At 39.5% G+C, this 16,956-nt stretch overlaps 1 protein-coding gene across 3 annotated transcripts in view; it reads left to right on the top strand.

The window, feature by feature from the left end:
• Positions 1-15,014, top strand: part of LOC133656245 (alpha-N-acetylgalactosaminide alpha-2,6-sialyltransferase 1-like) — a 45,963-nt gene extending 30,949 nt beyond the window's left edge. For 2 of the 3 annotated variants that reach the window (XM_062057192.1, XM_062057191.1), the window contains exons 5-10: positions 5,036-5,198; positions 6,733-6,871; positions 8,267-8,370; positions 11,424-11,507; positions 13,977-14,076; positions 14,171-15,014. In XM_062057192.1, the coding sequence (XP_061913176.1) occupies positions 5,036-5,198; positions 6,733-6,871; positions 8,267-8,370; positions 11,424-11,507; positions 13,977-14,076; positions 14,171-14,362 (782 nt within the window). In that variant the 3' untranslated portion in view covers positions 14,363-15,014. Of the gene's footprint in view, positions 1-5,035; positions 5,199-6,732; positions 6,872-8,266; positions 8,371-11,423; positions 11,508-12,348; positions 12,453-13,976; positions 14,077-14,170 lie in introns of all 3 variants that reach the window. The other variant, XR_009827116.1, reaches the window with a different exon arrangement.
• Positions 15,015-16,956: the final 1,942 nt, after the last annotated feature.

Below are 16,956 nucleotides of genomic sequence, written 5' to 3'. Positions count from 1 at the left end.
GTAACGGTACACAAAAATTTTGGTTCGGTACGTACCTCGGTTTAGAGGTCACGGTTCGGTTCATTTTCGGTACAGTAAGAAAACAACAAAATATAAATTTTTTGGTTATTTATTTACCAAATTTGTAAACAATGGCATAACATACATATACACACAGGGTCCATTGCTAGGGTTAATGTGGTCAACATATATAAAATAAGAACTAAATAAGATAAGGCTCAGAATGGTTTCTTAACAAAACCTTTCTATATATAAAGTGCTTTTTTTGATTGATTGATTGATTGATTGAGACTTTTATTAGTAGATTGCACAGTACAGTACATATTCCGTACAATTGACCACTAAATGCAGGGCCGGTCCGTGGCATAGGCCGTATAGGCAAATGCTAAGGGCGCCGTCCATCAGGGGGCGCCACGCCAGTGCCACAAACGTTGGAGGAAAAAAAAAAAAAAAAAAAAAAAAAAAAAGGTGGTACTATTATTTCTAAATACTACAAATAATCCCACGTTAATTAAAATGCAAAGTAAAGCCTACTTAATAGAAATATTATTTGTTACAACATTACGCCCGCCCAACCAAACAAAGTGTGGATTTGCAACCCCCAAAACATATTGGCAAACACATTAAAAAAGATTTGTAAACAAATAAAAAAAGTGCTTTATTTTAAAAAAATAAAAATATACCTGTATAACAATGCAAGGATGCCTAATAAATAGCACTCAAAAGTAAGGCTCCACTTTTTCTCAATGTGCTAGCTTGATGCTAATTTACATTGTATATGTCATATACAAACCCCAAAAGCAGTGAAGTTGTCACGTTGTGTAAATGGTAAATAAAAACTGAATACAATGATTTGCAAATCCTTTTCAACTTATATTCAATTGAATAGACTGCAAAGACAAGATATTTAATGTTTCAACTGGTAAACTTTGTTATTTTTTGCAAATATTAGCTCATTTGGAATTTGATGCCTGCAACATTTCATTTTTATGTATCTCCTTCATTGATGCGCATCTTTGATCGATAGACAATCATACCTCAATTATTCAATTATACATTTACACACCAATGCCTGAGAAGGAGCAGGATGAAGAAAAATCTTATATTTTCCTGCCCTCTTCAACATAATACGTAGTCTTACTTAATGGATATCATATAAACCAACAATTACATCCAAATATAATGAAAACAAACCAAAAAAAACACAAGTGCAAAACTTCATGAAGTACAAACCGAACAAAAAAAACAAAAAAAGTAATATACACCTCACGGGATGATACAAAACAAATACAAAACCAGGCAAAAACTAATTAAAATAATAAATATAAAGCAAAATGTAAACACTTATGGCTGTCCTTATGATTTTATTGTTCTGTCTTTATATATTTTTACAATCTTTTATCTCATTGTAAAGAGAATTCCATAGTTTTTAAAGGCCTACTGAAATGAAATTGTTTTATTTAAACGGGGATAGCAGATCCATTAAATGTGTCATACTTGATCATTTTGCGATATTGCCATATTTTTGCTGAAAGGATTTAGTATAGAACAACGTCGATAAAGTTCGCAACTTTTGGTCTCTGATAAAAAAAAACCTTGCCCCTACCGGAAGTAGCGTGACGTTGTCAGTTGTTCACTCCCTCATATTTTCCTATTGTTTTCAACGCAGCTAGAGCAATTCGGACCGAGAAAGCGACGATTACCCCATAAATTTGAGCGAGGATGAAAGATTCGTGGATGAGGAACGTTAGAGTGACGGACTAGAATGCCGTGAAATACATATTTTTTTTCGCTCTGACCGTAACTTAGGTACAAGCTGGCTCATTGGATTCCACACTCTCTCCTTTTTCTATTGTGGATCACGGATTTGTATTTTAAACCACCATACTATATCCTCTTGAAAATGAGAGTCGAAAACGTGAAATGGACATTCACAGTGCCTTTTATCTCCACGACAATACATCGACGAAGCTCTTTAGCATGAGCTAACGTGATAGCATCTGTCTCAAATGCAGATAGAAACAAAATAAATAAATCCCTGACTGGAAGGATAGACAGAAGATCAACAATACTATTAAACCATGTACATTGTACTACACGGTTAATAGATCTCAGTCTGGCAAAGCTTAACAACGCTGTTGCTAACGACGCTAAGGCTAACTTAGCAACCGGACCTCACAGAGCTATGATAAAAACATTAGCGCTCCACCTACGCCAGCCAGCCCTCATCTGCTCTGCTCATCAACACCCGTGCTCACCTGCGTTCCAGCGATCGACGGCGCGACGAAGGACTTCACCCGATCATCCGTGCGGTGGGTCTGCTAGCATCGGCTAGGTGTCTGCTATCCAAGTAAGTAGTCCTTGTTGTGTTGCTACAGCCAGCCGCTAATACACCGATCCCACCTACAACGTTCTTCTTTGCAGCCTCCATTGTTCATTAAACAAATTGCAACAGATTCACCAACACAGATGTCCAGAATACTGTGGAATTATGAAATGAAAACAGAGCTTTTTTGTATTGTATTCAATGGGGAAGGCATACCTCTGTTCCCCGGGCTACGTCACGCGCATACGTCATCCTCCGAAGGCTTTTTCAACCGGAAGTTTAGCGGGAAATTTAAAATTGCACTTTATAAGTTAACCCGGCCGTATTGGCATGTGTTGCAATGTTAAGATTTCATCATTGATATATAAACTATCAGACTGCGTGGTCGGTAGTAGTGGCTTTCAGTAGGCCTTTAAAGTTGTCCTTGAATACTGATGTTTGAAATTACCTTTTCTTCTATGCTCTTCATTCTCAGAAGTGATGACAAACATTTTTTGTAAATTTGCTGGTAATGCTTTACTTTTAGCCTTAAACATGACACATAATGTCTGTAACTTTACTAGCTCCTGTAATTTCAATAAACCCGAATTAATAAATAATATGTTAGTGTGTTCTAAGTAATCTACTTTATGAATAATCCTTATAGGTCTTTTCTGTAGTTGATACAATGCCTTTATGTTACTCTTATATGTGTTCCCCCACACTTCCACACAGTAGCTGATATATGGCAATATAAGTGCACAATACAATATACGCATTGCCCTATAATCTAACACATATTTTACCTTATTTAATATAAAAATACTCTTAGACACCTTTTTCCGTACATGTGCAATATGATATTTCCTTGTCAGACCGTCATCCAGTATCACTCCTAAAAATCTAAGTTCAGAAACCCTTTCAATATCAATTCCATCTATTGACAGTTTGATCGTTTCCTCCCTTTTCCTCTTACAAAAAATCATAAACTTTGTTTTTTTCACATTTAATGATAATTTATTGACATCAAACCATCTCTTAAGTTTAATCATTTCCTGTTCAATAATGTTTGATAATGCTTTTAAGTAGGGATGTCCGATAATGGCTTTTTGCCGATATCCGATATTCCGATATTGTCCAACTCTTTAATTACCGATACCGATATCAACCGATACCGATATCAACCGATATATGCAGTCGTGGAATTAACACATTATTATGCCTAATTTGGACAACGTCTCACGTCTGCGGGTCTGTGTTAGCAGACGAGCAGCAGAGTTCTGCACGAGCTGCAGGCGGGCGAGGGAGGCCTGGCTAATGCCTACATACAGGGCATTGCAGTAGTCTAAACGAGTCGAGATAAAGGCGTGGATTAATTTCCCGAGATCATGTCCTGATAGAAGCGGTTTCACTTTCGCTATTTGGCGTAATTGATAAAAGCTTTTTTGTACGACGCTGCTGATTTGTTTTTTTCGAATTTAAAATCTGAGTCGAACTTTACCCCCAGGTTTGTGACACAGTCGCTGAGATACGGGGTCAGAATGCCGAGGTCAACGTTGGGGGAGGGGGAGCGACTTGGACCGAACAAAATAACTTCTGTTTTAATAAATAAACACCCCCCCCCAGCAGTGCCAACAAGAGGTAGAGAATGTTCAGGTAAAAAAGCAGGATATAATGAAATTTTTTTTAAAAAGTAGAATTTGATCTAATCAGATTCATTATTGCTTATTATTAGGGGTGTGGGAAAAAATCGATTCGAATTCGAATCGCGATTCTCCCATTGTGCGATTCAAAATCGATTCTCATTTTAAAAAAATCTATTTTTATTTTTTTTTTTTTATTTATTTTTATTAAATTTTTTTTTATTTTTTTTTATTTTTTTTAAATTAATCAATCCAACAAAACAATACGCAGCAATACCATAACAATGCAATACAATTCCAAAACCAAACCCGACCCAGCAACACTCAGAACTGCAATAAACAGAGCAATTGAGAAGAGACACAAACACGACACAGAGCAAACCAAAAGTAGTGAAACAAAAATGAATATTATCAACAACAGTATCAATATTAGTTACAATTTCAACATAGCAGTGATTAAAAATCCCTCATTGACATTATCATTAGACATTTAGTTTATGAGATGCGATGCAAGTGTAAGCCACTGTGACACTATTGTTCATTTTTTTTTATTTTTTTTTTAATTAATGTTTGTAATGATAATATCAATGAGGGATTTTTAATCACTGCTATGTTGAAATTGTTACTAATATTGATACTGTTGTTGATAATATTCATTTTTGTCTCACTACTTTTAGATTGTTCCGTGTCATGTTTGTGTCTCCTCAATTGCTCTCAATTGCTCTGTTTATTGCTATTCTGAATGTCACTGGGTCGGGTTTTGTTTTGAAATTGTATTGCATTATTATGGTATTGTTGTGTATTGTCCTCATTAAAAAAAATTTAAAATTTTTTTTTTTTTTTTTAAATAAATAAAAATTAGTTTTTGAATCGAGAATCGTGTTGAATTGAAAAAAAAAATCGATTCTGATCGAATCGTGACCCCAAGAATCGATTTTGAATCGAATCGTGGGACACCCAAAGATTCCCAGCCCTACTTATTATAGTTCTAATCGCTGGTTTATACAACACAACTTAGTTTGAGCAACGTATGTGTGACAGATCGTTGTTGCGAGTATTGATTTATCGATGCTTTTGTTGTTTCCAGAAGTGATGTCCTCAGTGAAGATGATCCCAAGGCCACAGGAGCCTCTCTTCGAACCAAAGCCCGGCGGCGACGGCTGCATTCGCTGCGCCGTGGTGGGAAACGCCGGCATCCTCAACGGCTCCAAAATGGGGAAAGAAATCGATTCGCACGACTTCATCTTTCGGTGATTTTTTTTCTCGTTGTTGTACACGCTTCTTTTAAAGTCAAATGTGCCTGAGAATTAGTGCTGGGCGATATGGAAAAACATATACACCCCGATATAGCTATGGTACGCTTTCAGTTCTATGAAAAATGTAACAACATACTTGACCACTTACCTTTTTTCTCACTTAATTTGCAAGTGAAATAAACAAATACATTTGGTATAGCAAACAACAATAGCAACAAAACACATTTTTCAAGTTTTTTCAAGTTTTACAAGTATTCAAGTTTCTCTGAAGTGCTTGATGTACAGCTTAAGTTGTTCAACAGTCCGGGGGTCTCCGTTGTGCTATTTTAGACTTCATAATGCACCACACATTTTCAATGGGAGACAGATCTGGACTACAGGCAGGCCAGTCTAGTACCCGCACTCTTTTACTATGAAGCCACGCTGTTGTAACACGTGGCTTGGCATTGTCTTGCTGAAATAAGCAGGGGCGTCCATGAGGGCAACATATGTTGCTCCAAAACCTGTATGTACCTTTCAGCATTAATGGTGCCTTCACAGATGTGTAAGTTACCCAAGCCTTAGGCACTAATACACCCCCATACCATCACAGATGCTGGCTTTTGAACTTTGCGCCTATAGCAAGCCGGTTGGTTCTTTTCCTCTTTGTTCCGGAGGACACGACGTCCACAGTTTCCAAAAACAATTTGAAATGTGGACTCGTCAGACCACAGAACACTTTTCCACTTTGCATGAGTCCATCTTAGATCATCTCGGGCCCAGAGAAGCCGGCGAGGTTTCTGGGTGTTGTTGATAAATGGCTTTCGCTTTGCATAGTAGAGTTTTATCTTGCACTTACAGATGTAGCGACCAACTGTAGTTACTGACAGTGGCTTTCTGAAGTGTTCCTGAGCCCATGTGGTGATATCCTTTACACACTGATATCGGTTTTTGATGCAGGTCATGGGCATGCCGTTTACGTGCGGTGTTTTCTCCAGATTCTCTGAACCTTTTGATGATATTACGGACCGTAGATGGTGAAATCCCTAAATTCCTTGCAATAGCTGGTTGAGAAATGTTGTTCTTGAACAATTTGCTCATGCATTTGTTGACAAAGTGGTGACGCTCGCCCCGTCCTTGTTTGTGAATGACTGAGCATTTCATGGAAGCTGCTTTTATACCCAATCATGGCACCCACCCGTTCCCAATTAGCCTGTTCACCCGTGGGATGTTCCAAAGAAGTGTTGGATGAGCATTCCTCAAATTTCTCAGTCTTTTTTTGCCACTTGTGCCAGCTTTTTTGAAACATGTTACAGGCATTCAATTCCAAATGAGCTAATATTTGCAAAAAATAACAAAGTTTCTCAGTTTGAACGTGAAATATCTTGTCTTTGCAGTCTATTCAATTGAATATAAGTTAAAAAGGATTTGCAAATCATTGTATTCTGTTTTTATTTACCATTTACACAACGTGACAACTCCAATGGTTTTGTGTGTTGCAATCAAGTCCATAGTGACGCTAACATTGCACATTGTTTTTGTGTGTCAGGATGAACGGGGCCGTGATCGAGGGTTACGAGACCGACGTGGGGAACAAAACGAGCGTTTACGTCCACACGGCTCACACCATCACCACGTCCTTGTCCATTTTGCGGAAGTACGACAACAAGGCCATCCCCCACGATGAGGTAGGTCGCGCCCGAAGCTCCCGCTCGTCGTTGGCGTCGTGTACCAGCCAGGCCCTCGCAGGCCTGGCCCTAACCAATCTGGCGTCCTAGGCAAGATTTTAGGTGGCGCCCCCCCCACATCGGCAGTGAAGTGTATATACTCACAAGAAACCGAATAGCTTTGTCTTTGACCTTTTTTTTTTTTGCTTAAAGAAAGCAAATTAACATATTATATGAGAATGTTATGTTATGATTATCTTTAACCGAATCTCAGCAGTGCTCAAATTAAAAAACAGCATTCAGCACTCATGTGATATTGCTTAATTAACATTAATGATGTGCACTTTAACAACTAGGCTTACAACTATACCTAATAGTGGTTAGAGTGTCCGCCCTGAGATCGTTAGGTTGGAGTTCAAATCCCAGCCGAGTCATACCAAAGACTATAAAAATGGGACCCATAACCTCCCTGCTTGGCACTCAGCAACAAAGAGTTGGAGTTGGGGGTTAAATCACCAAAATGATTCCCGGGCGCGGCGCCGCTGCTGCCCACTGCTCCCCAAGGGGATGGGACAAATGCAGAGGACAAATTTCACCACATCTAGTGTGTGTGTGTGACAATCATTGGTACTTTAATCTTTAATCTTTAATTAATATATAAAGGGGTGGAAAAGTGACTATTACCTGCAGGGCAAACATTAGCTAACCAGAAGGCAATAACAATGTAAACAAAAAACACCTACTTAAAAGATCTAATACAAATGTCCCTGAGGAATGTAAGGTGGGAGTACTGTAATTACCTAACTTTACATTATTATTTTCCATAACAATTTAGCCCCCTCCACAATATTAACCCGACGTTAAAACAGAACTAGCTATTTACTGACTAGCAATTGCCGAATCATGTAACATTAGCTTAATGCTAAAAAGCCAGGTTACTATCACATTCTGTAACAGACAAATAATTTCATGTAGGCTAACGTTACTCGTATACCTGCTACCTCTGTCTTTTTCTCGTTTCTCCTCCTCTTCTTTTCTGTTTTTTCTTCCCTGGGCACCTGACAGTTTTGGCCGTTTTGACATCTTGTGTTGATTTTTTTAAGTGGTGACGTCCAAAAAGAGTCATGATACGGGAAGGGAGGGGGCGCACCGTGCAGGGGGGGGGGGCGTAATGTTGTAACAAATAATATTTCTATTAAATAGGCTTTACTTTGCATTTTAATTAACGTGGGATTATTTTTTGTATTTAGAAATAATAGTACCAACTTTTTTTTTTTTTTTTTTTTTTTCCTCCAACATTTGTGGCACTGGCGTGGCGCCCCCTGATGGACGGCGCCCTTAGCATTTGCCTATACGGCCTATGCCACGGACCGGCCCTGGGCCCTCGTACTGACCGCTCGTTTTGTGCTGCTGCAGGGTATCAAATACGTGATGATCCCAGCGCGCTTGAGGGACTACCAGTTCCTGGGAGGACTCCTCAGAGGAGACGTTGTGCCAGTTGGCCAGTTCAGAAACAAAAGGTAATGAAAGTCGAGTTTTATTTGTATTATTTTCTTATGCTGCGATGAACTATAATGGTACAATGAAGTCATAACAGTCAGTCTCGGTTTGTCATTATTATTATGGGCCTGCTGCATAAACTGCCAAGATACCTGTGGCGGCGGGGGCGTGGCTATGGGCGTGGTCACCATGACATCATCGAGTCATTTGCATAATTTACTACAATGATATGATTTTCTCTAAAAAGGCTAAAAAAATGTATACTTACTAATTAATAATAACAGTTTTGTTTTAAACGTCCATCCATCCATCCATTTTACAATATAATTACAACACTTTATGTACATATTTATATACAGATTTGAACAATAAGTTATTCACTGAAATATATTTATTAATTGTGGTTCTTACAAAAAATATATCTTATAAAATATAAAAGCTAAAATGTCTCTTAAAGCTATGCCCCTTTAATTAGTGCATACTAAATAATTTAACTTTAGCCTACTACTACAACTAGGGATGTCCGATAATGGCTTTTTGCCGATATCCGATATGCCGATATTGTCCAACTCTTTAGTTACCGATACCGATATCAACCGATACCGATATCAACCGATATATACAGTCGTGGAATTAACACATTATTATGCCTAATTTGGACAACCAGGTAAGGTTAAAGATAAGGTACTTTTTAAAAAAATGAATCAAATAAAATAAGAAATAAATTAAAAACATTTTTTTGAATAAAAAAGAAAGTAAAACAATATAAAAACAGTTACATAGAAACTAGTAATTAATGAAAATGTGTAAAATTAACTGTTAAAGGTTAGTATTATTAGTGGACCAGCACAATCATGTGTGCTTACGGACTGTATCCCTTGCAGACTGTATTGATATATATTGATATATAATGTAGGAACCAGAATATTAATAACAGAAAGAAACAACCCTTTTGTGTGAATGAGTGTGAATGAGTGTAAATGGGGGAGGGAGGTTTTTTGGGTTGGTGCACTAATTGTAAGTGTATCTTGTGTTTTTTATGTGGATTTTATAAAAAAAACACCAAAAAAAAACGATACTGATAATAAAAAAAACGATACCGATAATTTCCGATATTACATTTTAACGCATTTATCGGCCGATATCGGCAGACCGATATTATCGGATATCTCTAACTACAACCATATTATTTACCAGCAACATAAAGTGAAACAGAGGCAGAGGTGTCCTGCCACAGTCAGTAACAAATAAACAGAAAACAGTAGTGGTCAAATACAAATAAGGCAACAAGAGAAGTATCCTACACTTCTCTTTTGTAAAGTAAATCTGAACAGCCGATATGGGCATCTACATCAACTATATGATTGATTTGCCTGAGAAGCTGGACAGGACAACAAAAAAAAAAAAACATTTTTATTTTATTTATTTTAAATTTTTTAAATTTGTGGCGGACGTAATTCTTTTGTGGCGGGCCGCCACAAATAAATGAATGTGTGGGAAACACTGTATACCGTTCTCGTTTGCGCCGACGCGGGTACTTTAAGTCGGGAACATTTTATGTTACCATGGTGAAACTATTTACAAATAAACAAAAAAAATGGGCGAATTGAATGGGTACATTTATTTTCATGGACGATTGCTCTGAGAGAAACACCAAAAAGACAAGAGTACCTCCCCTTGTACACTACCGTTCAAAAGTTTGGGGTCACCCAAACAATTTTGTGGAATAGCCTTCATTCCTAAGAACAAGAATAGACTGTCGAGTTTCAGGTGAAAATTCTCTTTTTTTGGCCATTTTGAGCGTTTAATTGACCCCACAAATGTGATGCTCCAGAAACTCAATCTGCTCAAAGGAAGGTCCGTTTTGTAGCTTCTGTAACGAGCTAAACTGTTTTCAGATGTGCGAACATGATTGCACAAGGGTTTTCTAATCATCAATTAGCCTTCTGAGCCAATGAGCAAACACATTGTACCATTAGAACACTGGAGTGATAGTTGCTGGAAATGGGCCTCTATACACCTATGTAGATATTGCACCAAAAACCAGACATTTACAGCTAGAATAGTCATTTACCACATTAGCAATGTATAGAGTGTATTTCTTTAAAGTTAAGACTAGTTTAAAGTTATCTTCATCGAAAAGTACAGTGCTTTTCCTTCAAAAATAAGGACATTTCAATGTGACCCCAAACTTTTGAACGGTAGTGTATATATTAAATAAAATTTAAATAAAAAATTGAATGCCTCTTTTCTATTTTAAGCCTTCTGAGGTAAATATCAACATTAACTTGGTGAGCGGGGGCGGGGTTTGGAAGAGTTAGTGCTGCAAGGGGTTCTGGGTATTTGTTCTGTTGTGTTTATGTTGTGTTACGGTGCGGATGTTCCCCCGAAATGTGTTTTGTCATTCTTGTTTGGTGTGGGTTCACAGTGTGGCGCATATTTGTAACAGTGTTAAAGTTGTTTATACGGCCACCCCTCAGTGTGACCTGTATGGCTGTTGACCAAGTATGCCTTGCATTCACTTGTGTGTGTGTAAAAGCCGCATGTATTATGTGACTGGGCCGGCACGCTGTTTGTATGGAGGGAAAGCGGACGTGACGACAGGTTGTAGAGGACGTTGAAGGCACGCCCCCAATACTGTTGTCCGGGTGGAAATCGGGAGAAATTCGGGAGAATGATTGCCCCGGGAGATTTTCAGGAGGGGCACTGAAATTTGGGAGTCTCCCGGGAAAATCGGGAGGGATGGCAAGTATGAGTATTAAAGGTGAATGCGGTGTTACAGCAGCACCGCCGCTGTATAATACCGGCGGGCCAGCTCTAATGTTAATTTCATATTTCCTCAAGGGCCAAATGAAATTGCACGGCGGGCCAAATTTGGCCCGCGGGCCAGAGTTTGACACCCATGACATAGATGGTTTTTTTTTTCATTTTTAATATGCGTCTTTGCCATAAAGAGGAAGGGTAGAATACATTTGTATGATTGTTTTGCTCAACAAAATGTGTTTAAAAATGTCATTTTGAACACTTTGCATATAATATTTTCAGTAATAACTTCTCAATTCCTTCTTTTTAGGCCCAGGACGTACTACGCGGGGCAGTACAACGAGAGCCGCTTTTACGTCCTGTACCAGGACTTCCTCCGATACGTGCGGAACAGGTCAACATGACAGAACACGGACATTTACCAGTTTTAACGGCGGCTGACGGGGGCTAAAGCGCGGCAAGGCGTAGCACTGCACCATACTTGACCGCACCAGACAAGAATTTTAAAGCATTATCTAAATCAGTGGTCCCCAACCACCGGGCCGTGGCCCGGTACCGATTGGCACCGGGCCACACAAGAAATGTAAAAAAAAAAAAAAAAAAAAAAAATTTTTTTTTTTTTTTTTTTTAATGAAATCAACATAAAAAACACAATATATACATTATATATCAATATAGTCTGCAGGGATACAGTCCGTAAGCAAACATGATTGTATTTATTTATGTAAAAAAAAATTAAAAAAAATAAAAAATATTTTTTTTTAAAAATACACCCCCCTCCTCCCCCCACCGGTCCGTGGGACACATTTTCAAGCGTTGACCGGTCCGCAGCTACAAAAAGGTTGGGGATCACTGATCTAAATGACGGACATTTATCCACGAAAATATGGAAGAGCCGCCGATGGTGTGTTTGACGGCGAAGTCGCCGGAAAGGGAATGTAGTACAAACAACTACAGTAGTTTTATGAAGTCGTGCAATAATAATGTACAGCTTGTACCTTGGAGAGTGGACTTCTACGGTATCTCCAACACCATCAGCAGCTTCTCCATATTTTCATGGATACATTGTTTTTATCATGCTTGGTTGGTGTTATGGATTCATCCCGCTTCAGTATGGTGCAGACCAGCAGTGCTACGCACCAACCGCTTCCCCAAATGAGCTAGCAACACGCTCTGTCTGTCTTCAATGATTTATTTTCTTAACTCAACAAATATCATCTCCTTCTCCTTCTCAGCACACGCACTTTCTTCCTTCCCATGCTTGGAAACGTTTGGCCCCTCTCTGCCATGCCAACGTACAAAAACCCAAAACCAGTGAAGTTGTCACGTTGTGTAAATGGTAAATAAAAAAAAGAATACAATGATTTGCAAATCCTTTTCAACTTATATTCAATTGAATAGACTGCAAAGACAAAATACTGGAAAATGTTATTTTTTGCAAATATTAGCTCATTTGGAATTTGATGCCTGCAACATGTTTAAAAAAAAGCTGGCACAAGTGGCAAAAAAGACTGAGAAAGTTAAGGAATGCTCATCAAACACTTATTTGGAACATCCCACAGGTGAACTGGCTAAGTGGGAACAGGTGGGTGCCATGATTGGGTATAAAAGCAGCTTCCGTGAAATGCTCAGTCATTCACAAACAAGGATGGGGCGAGGGTCACCACTTTGTCAACAAATGCGTGTGCAAATTATCCAACAGTTTAAGAACAACATTTCTCAACCAGCTATTGCAAGGAATTTAGGGATTTCACCATCTACGCTCCGTAACATCATCAAAAGGTTCAGAGAATCTGGAGAAATCACCGCACGTAAGCGATGATATTAAGGACCTTTGATCCCTGCATCAAAAAGCGACATCAGTGTGTAAAGGATATCACCACATGGAACACAGGAACACTTCAGAAAACCACTAGTCAGTAACTACAGTTTGTCACTACATCTGTAAGTGCAAGTTAAAACTTTACTATGCAAAGCGAAAGCCATTGATCAACAACACCCAGAAACGCCGCCGGCTTCGCTCGGCCCGAGCTCATCTAAGATGGACTGATGCAAAGTGGAAAAGCGTTCCGTGGTCTGACGAGTCCACATTTCAAATTGTTTTTGGAAACTGTGGACGTCGTGTCCTCCGGACCAAAGAGGAAAAGAACTATCCGGATTGTTATAGGCGCAAAGTGTAAAACCCAGCATGTGTGATGGTATGGGGGTGTATTAGTGCCCAAGACATGGGTAACTTACACATCTGTGAAGGCACCATTAATGCTGAAAGGTACATACAGGTTTTGGAGCAACGTTATCATGGACGCCCCTGCTTATTTCAGAAAGACAATGCCAAGCCACTCATAGTAAATGAGTGCGGGTACTAGACTGGCCTGCCTGTAGTCCAGACCTGTCTCCCATTGAAAATGTGTGGCGCATTATGAGGCCTAAAATACCACAACTGAGACCCCCGGACTGTTGAACAACTTAAGCTGTACATCAAGCAAGAATGGGAAAGAATTCCACCTGAGAAGCTTCAAAAATGTGTCTCCTCAGTTCCCAAACGTTTACTGAGTGTTGTTAAAAGGAAAGGCCATGTAACACAGTGGTAAAAATGCCCCCGTGACAACTTTTTTTGCAATGTGTTGCTGCCATTAAATTCCAAGTTAATGATTATTTGCAAAATAAAATTAAGCTTCTCAGTGTGAACATTAAATATCTTGTCTTTGCAGTCTATTTAATTGAAAATAAGTTGAAAAGGATTTTCAAATCATTGTATTCTGTTTTTATTTACCATTTACACAACGTGCCAACTTCACTGCTTTTGGGTTTTGTACATTCACACTTGAAACAAATACAATTCATCACTATCGATTTCCAACAGGTTCCTGTATTCTCCCCGCTTGAATAAGAAGCATTGGGCATGCTACCGACCGACCACCGGGGCTTTAGCCGTCTTCCTGGCTCTCCACACGTGTGACCAGGTGAGTTGATTCGACAGGAGAACGTGCGCACGTCGTTCATGCCCGTTATCGGCAAAGTCCTCATTCCTGGCAACAATATCTGTTGTCTTTCCAGGTGGACACTTACGGCTTCATAACAGAAGACTACGCCAAATACTCCAACTACTATTACCAAAGGAATGAGAAAAAACGTGTCGCAATGGTCGTCAGTCATGACCTTTTGATGGAAATGAAACTGTGGAAGCAACTCCACGACAGCAAAGTCATACGTTTATATCAAAGACTTGAACCAGAACCCCTCATGTAACACGGCGCCAACATACTTAAAGTATGTTGGCGCCCTCTCCGTGCGTTGGTTGAGCGGAAGAGTTAGGGCTGCATGGGATTCTGGGTATTGGTACCGTCAGTGTAAGATGTGTGGCTGCTGACCTAGTACGCCTTGCTGTCACTTACGTGAGCAAACTGAAACTGCATTCTACATGTGGTCGAGCAGGTACACTATTAGGGCAGACTGTAGAGGGCGCCAAATGTAGTGTCATCACGCTCTGATATTCGGGAGTCTCCCGGGAAAAATGAGAGGGTTGGCAAGTATGACGCTGTCAAGCGCCAATTATTCAAAACTCGCGGGCTGCACCAACATCAAATTTCCACATGAAAGTGTGTGCCGGTGCGTGTGTCTGAGACCCCTGGTTAACATAGCACAAAGCATTTAAGCTCTGTATGCGGTGTTTTTCATTTTAAATTAAAAAAAAAATTTTTGTGGCTCCCATTACTTTCTTTAATTCGTGAAACTTGCCAAAATGGCTCTTTGAGTGGTAAAGGTTGCCGACCCCTGGCCTAGTCTATAAAATCCGCTACATCTCCCTGATACCGAAGTACATGTCAAACTACTTCCTTAACGTAAATGACCGCCATAACCACAACACCAGGGGGTGCTCCACTAACCACGTTAAACCCAGATTCCGATCTAACAAAGGTCTTAACTCATTCTCTTTCTATGCCACATCAATGTGGAATGCGCTCCCAACAGGTATAAAAGAAAGGGCATCTCTATCCTCCTTCAAAACCGCAATAAAAGTTCACCTCCAGGCAGCTACAACCCTAAACTAACACCCTCCCCGGATTGCTAATAATCAAATGTAAACAATCAAATGCAGATACTTTTTCTTTTTCTTATGCCTTCTGATCTCTCTCTCTCTCTCTCTCTCTCTCTATGTCCACTACTTGATGTCCATACCCCCCCCGCCCCCCCCTCCACACCCCTGATTGTAAATAATGTAAATAATTCAATGTGATTATCTTGTGTGATGACTGTATTATGATGATAGTATATATGATAGTATATATCTGTATCATGAATCAATTTAAGTGGACCCCGACTTAAACAAGTTGAAAAACTTATTTGGGTGTTACCATTTAGTGGTCAATTGTACGGAATATGTACTTCACTGTGCAACCTACTAATAAAAGTCTCAATCAATCAATCAATCAAACTCATTGTCAAAGAAAACATAACATTTGGGTTCACTCTTTGATATTTTTATGTATTTAATTATTTTTAATCCACTTTACTGGTTCAGTGTTCTGACATGTAAAGTCGTTTAAAGGCCTACTTAAATGATTTTTTTTTATTTAAACGGGGATAGCAGATCCATTCTATGTCTTACTTGATCATTTGGCGATATTGCCATTATTTTGATGAAAGGATTTAGTAGAGAACGACGACGATAAAGGTCGCAACTTTTGGTCTCTGATAAAAAAAAAGCCTTGCCTGTGCCGGAAGTAGCGTGACGTCACCGGAGGAAAGGCTCCTCACAATTCCCCATTGTTTACACCAGCAGCGAGAGAGATTCGGACCGAGAAAGCGACGATTACCCCATTAATTTGAGCGAGGATGAAAGATTTGTGGATGAGGAAAGTGAGAGTGAAGGACTACAGTGCAGTGCAGGACGTATCTTTTTTCGCTCTGACCGTAACTTAGGTACAAGCTGGCTCATTGGATTCCACACTCTCTCCTTTTTCTATTGTGGATCACGGATTTGTATTTTAAACCACCTCGGATACTATATCCTCTTGAAAATGAGAGTCGAGAACGCGAAATGGACATTCACAGTGACTTTTATCTCCACGACAATACATCGGTGACACACTTAGCTACTGAGCTAACGTGATAGCATCGTTCTCAAATGCAGATAGAAACAAAATAAATAAACCCCTGACTGGAAGGATAGACAGAAGATCAACAATACTATTAAACCAGGGACATGTAACTACACGGTTAATAATTTCCAGTTTGGCGAAGCTTAACAATGCTGTTGCTAACGACGCCATTGAAGCTAACTTAGCAACGGGACCTCACAGAGCTATGATAAAAGCATTAGCGCTCCACCTACGCCAGCCAGCCCTCATCTGCTCATCAACACCCGTGCTCACCTGCGTTCCAGCGATCGACGGAAGGACGAAGGACTTCACCCGATCATCCGTGTGGTCGGCGGCTGGCGCGTCTGCTATCCAAGTCAAAGTCCTCCTGGTTGTGTTGCTGCAGCCAGCCGCTAATACACCGATCCCACCTACAACTTTCTTCTTTGCAGTCTCCATTGTTCATTAAACAAATTGCAGAAGATTCACCAACACAGATGTCCAGAATACTGTGGAATTTTGAGATGAAAACAGAGCTTTTTTGTATTGGATTCAATGGGGTACCAATACTTCCGTTTCGACGATTGACGTCACGAGCATACGTCATCATCCAAAGACGTTTTCAACCGGAAGTTTAGCAGGAAATTTAAAATTGCACTTTATAAGTTAACCCGGCCGTATTGGCATGTGTTGCAATGTTAAGATTTCATCGTTGATACATAAACTATCAGACTGCGTGGTCGGTAGTAGTGGCTTTCAGTA

The sequence above is a fragment of the Entelurus aequoreus genome, linkage group LG08 (genome assembly GCF_033978785.1).
Source record: "Entelurus aequoreus isolate RoL-2023_Sb linkage group LG08, RoL_Eaeq_v1.1, whole genome shotgun sequence".
NCBI classification, from domain to species: Eukaryota; Metazoa; Chordata; class Actinopteri; order Syngnathiformes; family Syngnathidae; genus Entelurus; species Entelurus aequoreus.
The sequence above is the reverse complement of the archived record's forward strand: the minus strand, read 5'-3'. Positions and strand labels throughout refer to the sequence as shown.